A 10,904-nucleotide genomic window follows, 5' to 3' on the forward strand; every position below is an offset into this window, starting at 1 on the left:
AACCCCCGATAACGATAAGCCTGCAACCCCCAAACGACGTCACTCATTCAAAAAGTTGACGGCCGCCAAAAGCGGAGGTCACGCAACCAGCAACACCAAGCCATTGAGCCCGCCCCAACCCCCCCAGCGTCACGCCACTATGTCCTCAACACCAGACGACGCCGACACGCCCCTAGGCATCGGCTCCCAACTCCGGGCATGGGGAAGTACGTCCATACGTCCACCCCGCTTCCCCTCCCCAACTCCCCCCCCCTCCCTCAACGCAACCCAACACTAACCACCCCCTCCCCCTCCCTTTAGCATCCGCCATCCCCCCCATGACGCTCACAACCCTCATCATCTCCCTCCACGCGCGCCCCTTCCAACCGCTCCCCATGCTCTTTCCTCCCCTCCTCATCTTCAGCAGCTACCTCACGCTCGCGGGGGTTAAGATCGACGGGGCGGGGATGACGGCGGCGTGGTCGGGGGTGTATGCGCTGCTGGCGGCGCGGCGGCGGCCGGCGTCGCTGCGCAGCCGGTTTTCGGTGCGGGGCGTGGTGCGGGGCACGGCCATGGGGCTGGGCGCGGTGAATGCCGGGGCGGGGTTTTATACGTATGCGACGGGGGACAGGAAGAGGGAGGAGGCGGAGAGGAGGGAGGTGAATCGGTGGGGGGTTTATAAGGAATGAGGGTTTGGGGGAGGGGGGTGGTGGTGGATGGGGTGGATGAATGGATAGATGGTGTGGACAGGTATGGGTATGGGGATGGTGTGGATGGGCATGCAGCATTGGGCGATATAGGGGCTGGCACGGAAAAGGAAAGGCAGGCGTTGGGGCCCCAAGGTTAAGGTAGCGAAGTGCAATCAAGGACATTGATCACGGACGCGTCTTCGGCTTACATTTTTAACACAATTTATTGTATTTGTAACCAGGGCCTGTCCAATGCCATGGCAAACCGGGCTCTGCCAGCTTCCAAGAGGGGATACTCCAAAAACTGCTGGCGGAGTATAGTACACGGCTATTAAGGGCAGGATCTTTACCCTCCTAGTTGTGACAAAGGAGATAAGAGAAAATAAAAAACAAAAACCCGCCATTGAACGCCAGGAGACGGCTCAGCACTTGATAGTCTCCGCTCCAACCCCCCTCTTCTTTATGTGACCCCAGTTCCATGTATGATATCGAACGTCCCCATGGCATATCTAAGCCAAAAACGCTATGCAACCCTGAACGTTTCCAGCGGCCGTCTTCTCGCTATCGAGGAAAGCCCTGGACGCGGCCCCTTTTCTCCCAAGTCGTGGCAGGTGATAGGTAGTAAAGATGGGCATTGATTTTCGGCTTTGGCCAGCGAATCAAAGTTGACACGTGGCAAAGCAAATAAACCGAACGATCACGGAGCCTTTCGGTCCTCACTTGGGAACCCGTGCTTCAGCCCCATCCCGGTTTCTGTCGACTGCGAGGTCCGTGACGAACCAGATCATGAGGATGACGAGGGCGAAGATGATCGCCCGGGCGAAGCGGGGGTCGCGAAAGGGCACTTTCGGGTCCCGAAAGAGATTCAAGGTGTTGATCGGTTCGAAACCCGTGATATATTCGATGTCACACTCTCGGATTTTCGGCTCGGCGTATGCCTTGTACTCGTTGACTATGCTGCTCAGGTTCCAACCCGAAAGTTTGCGGATAACGCCAATAACGCAACCGGTGCGATGCTTGACAAAGTTAGTTACCCGGTCGAAGCATGGCAGGGACATCCAAACTTACCTTGCCGTGGTTACAATGGATGAGCAAGGGGTGATTTCGGCGATCCAATACCACGCGAAGAATGGACTCCATAGTCGCGACAGGAATTGACTCTTTCTTAGTGCCCTTCATGTCGAAGATGGCATGTTGGATGCCATTTCTATGGAGGAAAGCATCGTAACCCCGGGGGAATTCCTTGTGCACCAGCGTCCTGCGAGCATCGTTAGTACGGTTCCGTAATCCGATGCCGTGAAACATACACAATAGTTTTGAGCTTAAGACCCTGGATAAAGGCATAGTCCTCGGCTTGTGGAAAGCTGCTTCGATAAACGCCTGGTACCACAATGCCAAAGTTGGCCGGCCGGCTCTCGGCGGGGAGGTTCTTTTCAAGCTCGTGCGTCGAGTAGCAGAGTGTCCGGGGTGCGGTAGGTGGATGGAATGCATCCCGGAGCTTGTAATTACTCCGTTCCAAAGAATCCAGGTCCAAGGTGTCGATTTCCTGTTGTACATCTGTGGGACGAATCATCGGAGAGGGCTCCAGACTGGTGCAGCGTGTCGCTACGGTAGATCTCGAAGCTTGCCTTTCGAGTGGCTCGGATGCCATCTCGTCGTGCCGCGCCATACGACTCTCTGAATACTCCCCCGTTTGCCTTGCAGTCCGTTTCGACACCGCCTTGTCGTTGGTGGACATTCTACTTTATGGCGGGAAGAGATTGGAAGGCGGTGGGTGGCGTTACAATCCTCGGATGGGAACTCGGTCTATTCCCGGTCCAGCCAAGGCGGTCAGGCAGGTGGGCGAGTGTAAGAGGTCTCGCGTGGGTTAGACCTTTGGATGGGCCGGATTGATGGTTGTCAACCAAGCGAAGCCGAATCGGCGACCAGAAGATGGGGTGGCGAAATTTCGCGGTGGATAGGAGAGGAGAGTGTCCAAACGGCTGAAAGCGTGATGAAGATCCAGGAAGGATCCTAAGGTGAGGACCGCGCTTAGTTATAAGGTCATGATGGAAGCTGAATCAAAATTGTTGATTTGGGATGGGGGCACGGCCCGTGATTCGAATCGAGAACCAGAAGATGAAATGATGTGACCCTGACGATGCCGAGGCAAAGCAGAGCGAGGCGTCTCGGACGCTGAATTACGCAGTGAAGGACGCGGGTTGAGCGTGTGAATTGAAGGGAGCAAAGAAGGAAAAATATGGTGACTTTTGCGGATGAAAGGTGCAAGGCAAAATTAGAAGCAGCAGAGGAGCTGCTTTTGTTGGCAGATGGTCAGAGCACTGCATCGGTGATTAGGTGGGGGTTCTGTTCTGGGCCTTTCCAAGGCGTGAGTGCCGCACTGAGCACGGGACGCGCTAAAACTAACGGGGCAAGCCACGGCGTGGGAGGATGGGCAACCGTGCTCGGAGCCTTGACTCAATTAAACCTTTCCTTTTCTTCTTCTTTCCGAGACACAGCGGGTCGGCGGTAAACCACGCAGCCAGTAGTGCCTTGAGCGATGAATGGCGGTTTTGCCACTGGGCTTTGACGACGGTCCGGGGGACGGTGATGCGTTTTTCGGTCGCACAAGTTTGCGGAATTGAGAAACTACTTATGTACAACCCCCATTCAAGACCCAACAGCTGGAGATCAGCCACGCTAAGCCTAATTCAGACGGGGCGGTTCCAGCGTGGCGGCCACAAGAGTCCTGCAGGCCTGCGGGTGTATTTCCCAGGGGGTACCTTCCCTGAGCTTCTTTCATCCCAACACCAAGCTCTCTTGTACCCATGCCTTGTGATCTCAATCAAGTTCATCGTCGCGTGACTCAATATTGGAACCAAAGCAATGGGGTTGAACATGGGCCGTTTAGGTACATTTGCATTAGCGGTCGACGTTACCTCATCATTAATTAAGTCGCTTCGATTTCGAGACACTGCAGTGGCTGCACCGTTGAATCTCACTTGCTTTTGATCCCCCGCATCGTGCGCAGTGCAAATCTCTTGGCATCAAATGCCGCTTGCATGTGCTGGGGCCGTTCCCCACAAAGCATTTGCTTCACTTGGGCCGACTGGCAACTGAAGGCTCAACGTGGCCAGCAAACCTTCCTACACGATACAGTCATCAAGGGGCGTTGGGGGCAGTGTCACGAATTGCAGATCTCATGTTTTTGAATGGGGGAAGGAAGTTCTCCGGCAATGCCCACAACAAATATACTGCAACCCTAAAACCTCTCAATTCGCTGAAATGGCCGATGCACCGTCTGTTTCAAATACCAATGCAACGACGGACACGTCGAGACCACCGAGCTGCAGCCAAGACGCTTCCATTTTATGTGCAGCACAACATTGAGAGTCGAACGTCGGACATCGTTGGTTCCTTCAACCCTGAAGCTCTCAACAAAGGGCTTGTAATCTCGTACGATGGTACGTCAGCACAATGCAACGACGTCATCTCCGGCAAGTTGAATTTGCAATCCCCGATGCATTCCGGGCCTCCCTGAAAAAAAAAAAAAAAATGCAAAACTGACGAGACGAGCGAGACCGTCACCTGAGGGGATTCCTGGACCAAAATTGGTTGCGCCCAAACTCGATCCAACCTCGGGCAGTTGCTCCGCAGCAATCCGACTCTGAACGCATTGGACCCATCTCGAGCCCATGCACCCCAGACTGCGGCTCCACAATGAGTAGCAGCTCATCCCGCGCCCGGCCAGAATAGGATCTTGGCGATTGGTGCACAGGCCAGATTCATCCCGCGCTCCCACGCGACACAACTGAAAAGTCATTATGCCAGAGCTGAAAGAGGCTACCGACGGGAGGATGGGGGTACCGGCTCTCGGCTCGAAAGCCCTGTTTTGAGACCCAACCTCGGTCTTTTGGTTTTCCAATTAACTATGAATATTGGACAAGTAACGAGGTATGAACCGATCAAGGACGGCAAGTTTAAACATAGCAGTGACATTTGCACGCCACAAAATGAACAAGTCCAGCCTTCAGAGGCTCAAATTCCCGACCAGCAACGACAGCATCCCGTATATAATGTCTTCTGATATTGCAAAAAGGATATAGCAATGTATAACAATATATGTTTACTTCTATCCAAAGTCGCCAATAATCCCCTCACCCCCAACCCTCACCCCATCCTCCCCTGCACATACGGATGGCCGGCGCTCAACCCGCCATCCACGGCCCACGCCTGGCCATTGACGTAGCTGCTCTCGTCACTGCCCAGGAAGAGCGCCACGCGGGCGATCTCGTCCGCGTGGCCGGCCCGCTTCAGGGGGTTGAGCTGGCCGATCTTGCCCTCGGTGCCGCGCGCGCGCGCCGCGTCGAACACGACCGCCGTCATGCCCGTCTCGATGAGCCCCGGGCACAGCGCGTTGACCCGCACCCCCGTGCCCGCGAGCTGGTACGACACCGTCTGTGCCATCGAGACCACCGCCGCCTTGGACGCCGAGTAAGGCGTGCTGCCCGCGTTGGACCGCAGCCCGGCCACCGACGCCGTCGCGATGATGCTACCCGACGCCGCGGGCTTGGCTGGCGAGGTCCGCTGCATGGCCGGCGCGGCGTGTTTGGCGGCGAGGAAGACGCTGAGACATACGGTCAGTCAGGTGAAAGAATGAGGCGGGCGGGTCTGGGCGGGGGGGCAGGGGCGGGAGGGGACAGACCTGAGGGAGTTCACGCGGAGCACGTTCATGAAGTCGTCGGCGTCGATCTCGCTGAAGAGTGCATGGGGCCCGACGGTGCCGGCGTTGGCGAAGAAGACATCGAGCCGGCCGTACTGCTTGACGGCGTCGTCGATCACCTCCTTCACCGCCTTCTCGTCGGCGGCGTCGAACTTCCGCGTGTGCACGTCGACCTGGGGCCACAAGCCGTTGATCTCGCGCTTGTGCGCCTCGAGATTGCTGTCATCGTAGTCGCAGATGTAGATGGCCTTGGCGCCATGCTCTGCGAACTGGTGGGCGGATGCTCGACCAATGCCCAGCATGGAGTTTGCGCCTTGGTTCCGGTGAGTTTCCAGATGCAATCCGGCGAATATCTCAGGCGGTGATACACATACCGGTGATGATGACCACTTTGTCGGCAACCCGCGGACCGGTTGGTGCGACCTTGAAGACAGCCGGGATAGAGCTTCCGGAGAGCTGGTTGCCAATGGCTTCGACTCGGCGCTTCGCTGCGTCGGACATTGTTCTCGGGTCACCTCATGCACAATGTAAGAAAGTTCAATTTTTAGAAAGTGGTACAAGCAACTGAATTGGCTTCCTGTGCCTTCCTTCTTTAACAACCGGACCGGGGACATAATAGGCAACCGGCGCGGGGAAATTAGGTGGGCCGAGGTCGACCGACTCGGACACCTCGGCCGGAATTGGTGCCAATGCATCTCGTTCCTGCCACCGCATCATCTGCATCTGCGAACTCACATCCGTCCCTCCTCCCCAAATCTTCACAGCTGAAAACGACTCCCTGATATCAAAGACACGCCTCCCAAGTTCAGATTAAATATTTTATTTTATTTTATTTTATTTTTGTATATTCTGAAACCCACCCCTCCCGCTTAGGAAAATGGTCTTGTGACCCAAGATCGCGGCGAGACAACGGACGGAGATCTCCGCTACTCTGAGACTACCTATGCTCCATGCGTATGGAACCGTCGGACAGAATCTTCCGGCAATAGCCCCCATATAGTCTGGATCCCTCCAGGCACGGGAATCTGGAACAAAGATCATCGATGGCATGAGACAACTCTTGAAGCGCGCGAAGGCGACGAAACAGCACACCGCTATCCGTGCGGGATGGCGCCATGGAGTCTGCATCGCCGGAATCAATTGCCGGGACTCGATGAGACTGGTTGACTTGGACGTGTGGTCTAGGTTGGCCGATCTCAAGCCGCTTCTTGTGTCTTAAAACGTTGTCTCGGAACCGTCCAACTCTTTTTCACCGTACATTTCACCGACTGCGGTTAGGCACTTGGCGGAAGTCCACGGTGACTCGGGCAGTTGACTGGCGGTCAACGCTTGGGTGTTTTGGGTGAGCAGCCCCATCAACTCTGAGGGGCGGCGGTTCGCCTTCATGGGCCACTTTTGACCATCGACTTTCTTGCTTGCGGAGGGGAGAGAGGCGACCTGGATACATCACTGGCAGCTCCAGGGAAAGTCCCGTCTTGCCTTCCCTAGACTGTACATTAACCATATGGCAAGATGTCCGCGTCTCCTTGCCGTCGAATCGCGCCAGCATATCGGACTCCCTCTCCTGATATCAGGAACAAAGCTGAAATGGAATGCGGTCGCCCCGCTGGAGTCGCTACTTGTGACACAACTTGGGGACTAAGCCAAGCCTCCTCGCGGTTCCCCATGTGTTGAGTTTCCTGATACAAGAATACTGGCATCCCGGAAATCGTTCACATGTGGGCTGTCTGGAAGCACCTCCATCCTTCATGAGCGTTCCCTCACCAGCCACCAGCAAACCCCGATATTTAGCCCCCGACGGCAGAGGTTCCTTCGTCAACCCATCAAAGTTGTGGTATGAGCCATTTGTCGCTAAAAATGTAGCATGCGTTGCTCGCCCCATCAAGATCAGCCTACACTGTATGGACACCTCCACCCGGATCTGACTTCACAATCGAGATCCCGAAACGAACATTCGAGGAATATGGTGAATATTCTTAGCTGGGAGCACAGAATCCGTCACACCGTGGCTATTGGCTTGGCGACCAGCCCCATTCGCTTTCCCGCGGACGTTCGTGAAAGCAAGCCGCCCCGTTTCGCGCCATGTGTACGGACATAAGTGGTTTGCCTTTGGGGCTGAATATTCGCGAGGCTCCGATCCTGGTTGGCCATGCCTCGAAATAAGAGCTCCGTCGCCATCCAATGTTATTCATGGAGCGTTGAGTCTGCACCAAAACCTTCATCATACATGGCCATCCTCAGACACGTCACAACGGAGCAGCTTTCCTCCGCTTCTCCAGCCCCAGCTTTACCGCCTCTCGTCACTCGAGCGCCACACGCGGGTAGAAGCACGGAATATGTATCAAGCCGCTGAAAACCCCGCCAGGTTGACGGCTGAGCTTCGAGAACGCTGATCTCAGCTCCCACATGGCACATCACGCAGCTGACAAAACCCTGCCTAACACGAAGGAAAACCCGCCCGAAGCTGACAACTTCTAGTTTCCCGGACGTATTTTTGACCGTATCCTGGGATAGGCCCGGGGATGCGACGTGATGCAATGCAATGCGATGAGTGAAGAAATCTCAAAGGCCGGTGAAACCGACCTGACTGGTTTTCCGACGCGTCACGGGGCAGGCATGGGTACAAACGCCCAGCTCGGCCTTCCGTTGGTGGATGCAAGACGATGCCGGGGAGCAAACAATGCAAGTCTTGATGTCCGGCTATACCCTAGTCTGAGGAGAACAGAGAACACACATCATTTTAGCATGGTATTGATGCCGACCTGACAAGTCCTCGTTTGTATCTCGAAGGAGTTCACTGGACACGACAAACTGTCTTCGGCGGTTCCTACAGACCCGTCGTTCGCACTGCAGGGTCCACAATCTCCCTGACGAGATGAAGTTCCCGCTACGAATGCAGCACCCGATGGTACAAGGCCCACGCACAATCTCACTACCATGTTACACCTCGGGCCCTGGTCACCATCGTCACTAGCGTTGGGGGCAATGCATGTACTCTGCTTACTTGACATCGACGATAACTGCCCTCCCCGTCATGCCCTGCCGTCCGTTGTGAGCGAGACGGGTCAGTCTGTGGGAGAGCGACAAACCCCAACCTCAGGTCCAATCATCACCTGCGCTGCCGTTGTCGGGCAACGTCAACATTGATCCGATGAGCTGCCCAAGGCACCGAAGCGTATCGGGTCAACCCCACCCATCCGCGGGCCGTGGCCACGGGAAATGGCTCATCCCGAGATCAACAATCGCTGCGGCACATCTGACGAATCTGATCGGCATACAGATGGATCAACTCCCTACATAGTCCGAGATGTCTAGCATACGCATGATATGCAGCCGCGCTTGCCTCTCGAGATCTTCAGCCCTGACTGACCGACGGCGAGCCACATATATGGCGTTCTGTCGCCCTACCCACGCCTTCTAGCAACTGGCACTCCTTAGCCTCCCTCCCCCCTTCCCCAGCACACACGAGGTGTACATAAGACGGAGGAAGGGGGTGAGCGACGCGGGTAGACACAGCTCCGTATCACTCACTGGCCACTCCCACCTCAAACCACCCCACCCCCCTTTCCCGCCAGAGGCCGCCCTCGTACGGGGATCACGCTATTCTCGTTGCGTGTCGGGGAGGTGCATCGGGAGGTGTAACGTGCGTATCTTGTTTCTTGCAAGGAAACCATCAATCCATCCATGTATCCCATCCCATTCGTGTGTATCAGTGGTACGGTACGCTGCTATCACCTGTACATGTACTTGGCCAAGGTCGACTCGCTCGCCCAATCCGTTCGTACAGACACGCACACACGGTACCGTACCGCGTATCACACCGTGGCCGTGGTGTGGTGTGTTTGTATGGCTGCGGCCTTTCCTGTTTCCGTGTCCCGTTCTCTCTCTCCCCGGATAGCCAGTGACGTTGTGCTGTGCCTGTCCGTACATGCTGGCCTGGTGCTGCGGTGTCGCCTGGAGGAGGGTCTTCTTTGCTGGCCTTCGGCTCGAGGGCTGTGACGCGGTAACCCTGCTGGGGGGGCATCTCGCCAACGCGCTACGGCAACTCGTTCTGTGGTGTGCTGAGGTATATAATCTCGGGGAGCGCCCTCGCGCCCGTGCTCCCCCTGAGGGGTGCGCCTCTGGTCTCTCTGATCTCAGATCTTGTCTCTCTTGGAGAGTGAAATCTGTTGCATTCTGACGCCCTTGTCTTGTGCAGCCCTCGGTTGAGTGTCAGGTTCTCGTCGCCAGCCGGTTCTCTTTCTTTGGACTTTGCTTTGGATCCTTGGTTGATTCTATTCGTCTGCCGCGTTCGTTTGTTAACCACTTTCCGGTTTTCTGCGCAGCACAATATATCGACCCCTCGCGGTTTAGGCAATATTGGGATTATGTCACAAGCTGTCACTCGTTATATCTGCCGCTTCCACACTTTTTGCCTGCCTTTCCAGCGGACATCACTCGGCTCGAATATTACCGTCAGACGCCAGATATGGAGAACATTCGAAGGGATGTCGAGACTGCCAGCCACGCCTGCGAGTGCTACATCAACACGGCCGAAATAATGAAAGGGCGGTGGCAGGAGGACCCCGGAGAGTGTCTGCGTAATTGCAAAGCGCAGTTTTTACGGACAGTGGCGAAGGGCTGGCAGGGGAACAACGGATGGGTTGAAGGGTGCGGGGTTCTCAACCGAAACGTGCCATTGCAGGATTTCTGGTCGTTGTACTGGTGCGATTCGGTCTTCTGCGGCGTGGGCATAAATCAGACAGGAGGGCTTGGGCAAGATCGTGAGTATGGCACCAAGTGCTTGTGGTGTCTCGGGCTAAGGATTGCTTTAGCGACCGTCGACCTCATCATCAACACTTGTCAAAAGTGAGCCCCTTGATATCGTCTTGGAGGGATATTCAGGGCTAACCACTCTGGTTAGTATCGGCTTCTATTCCTTCTCGCCCGGGGCCGCCGCCGTCGCCTTCGTGCCGTCGAACAATCGCCGAGATTTGTTCCGCCCCCGTCGGCGCCTCCCCGGCGCCGGGGCGGCCCCGATCCGACCGTTGCCCGCGGCGCGGCTTCTCCCCGTTTGGGCGCACAGGTCCTCCGGCCGTGGTACTTCCGCCCGCTCCGTGCCCCTCCCGACTCTGTTCGTCCCCGCCCGCGGCGTCACGACATCCGGGAGCAACCTCACAGGGCAAGGCAAGGCCGCGATCGCGGTGTGTTCCGTCCTCGCCCTCATCTTACTGGTAGCTTTCGTCCTGGTGTGCCTCCGGCGCCGGAAACGCCGCAAAGCCTCGTTCCACCGCGCCTTGCGTTCCCGGCGTGGGCTCCTCCCCGACGGCGCCCCGGCCGGCTCGCCCACTCCACTCATCTCCCCCGCCAGCTCGGCCGTCGGCACCCGCGCAGTACTCACCCCCCCGCTCCGCCCTCGCGACCGCAAATTCCTCCCCCTCCATCTCCAACAGGAAGCCGCTCCCCATCCCCCCCCCTCGGGCGGTGACCCCGGCCTACTGCCGAAAACCCGGGGAAAAACGGGAGGGGGTTTACCCCCCATCCTGAAGGCTTTC

The 10,904-nt window shown here is 56.6% G+C and overlaps 4 protein-coding genes across 4 annotated transcripts in view; 2 read left to right on the top strand and 2 right to left on the bottom strand.

Moving 5' to 3' along the window:
• Positions 1-139: 139 nt before the first annotated feature.
• CHGG_08047 (uncharacterized protein) lies at positions 140-1,003 on the top strand (the record flags this gene model as incomplete). The annotated part of the gene is made up of 3 exons (XM_001225702.1): positions 140-206; positions 301-638; positions 911-1,003. The coding sequence occupies 3 exons, from the start codon at positions 140-142 to the stop codon at positions 1,001-1,003; spliced, it is 498 nt and encodes a 165-aa protein (XP_001225703.1).
• Positions 1,004-1,384: 381 nt separating this feature from the next.
• CHGG_08048 (uncharacterized protein) lies at positions 1,385-2,406 on the bottom strand (the record flags this gene model as incomplete). Its single annotated transcript, XM_001225703.1, has 3 exons — positions 1,385-1,684; positions 1,737-1,926; positions 1,976-2,406. The coding sequence occupies 3 exons, from the start codon at positions 2,404-2,406 to the stop codon at positions 1,385-1,387; spliced, it is 921 nt and encodes a 306-aa protein (XP_001225704.1).
• Positions 2,407-4,817: 2,411 nt separating this feature from the next.
• Positions 4,818-5,871, bottom strand: CHGG_08049 (uncharacterized protein; the record flags this gene model as incomplete). Its single annotated transcript, XM_001225704.1, has 3 exons — positions 4,818-5,274; positions 5,353-5,683; positions 5,745-5,871. The coding sequence occupies 3 exons, from the start codon at positions 5,869-5,871 to the stop codon at positions 4,818-4,820; spliced, it is 915 nt and encodes a 304-aa protein (XP_001225705.1).
• A 3,967-nt stretch (positions 5,872-9,838) lies between these two features.
• Positions 9,839-10,904, top strand: part of CHGG_08050 (uncharacterized protein) — a gene marked incomplete at both ends in the record, with an annotated part of 2,414 nt that continues 1,348 nt past the window's right edge. The window contains 2 exons of the mRNA XM_001225705.1: positions 9,839-10,218; positions 10,274-10,878. Coding sequence (XP_001225706.1) covers positions 9,839-10,218; positions 10,274-10,878 — 985 coding nt within the window. The remainder of the gene's footprint in view (positions 10,219-10,273; positions 10,879-10,904) is intronic.

Source organism: Chaetomium globosum, genomic scaffold (assembly GCF_000143365.1).
Source record: "Chaetomium globosum CBS 148.51 scaffold_5 genomic scaffold, whole genome shotgun sequence".
In the NCBI taxonomy this organism is placed as follows: Eukaryota; Fungi; Ascomycota; class Sordariomycetes; order Sordariales; family Chaetomiaceae; genus Chaetomium; species Chaetomium globosum.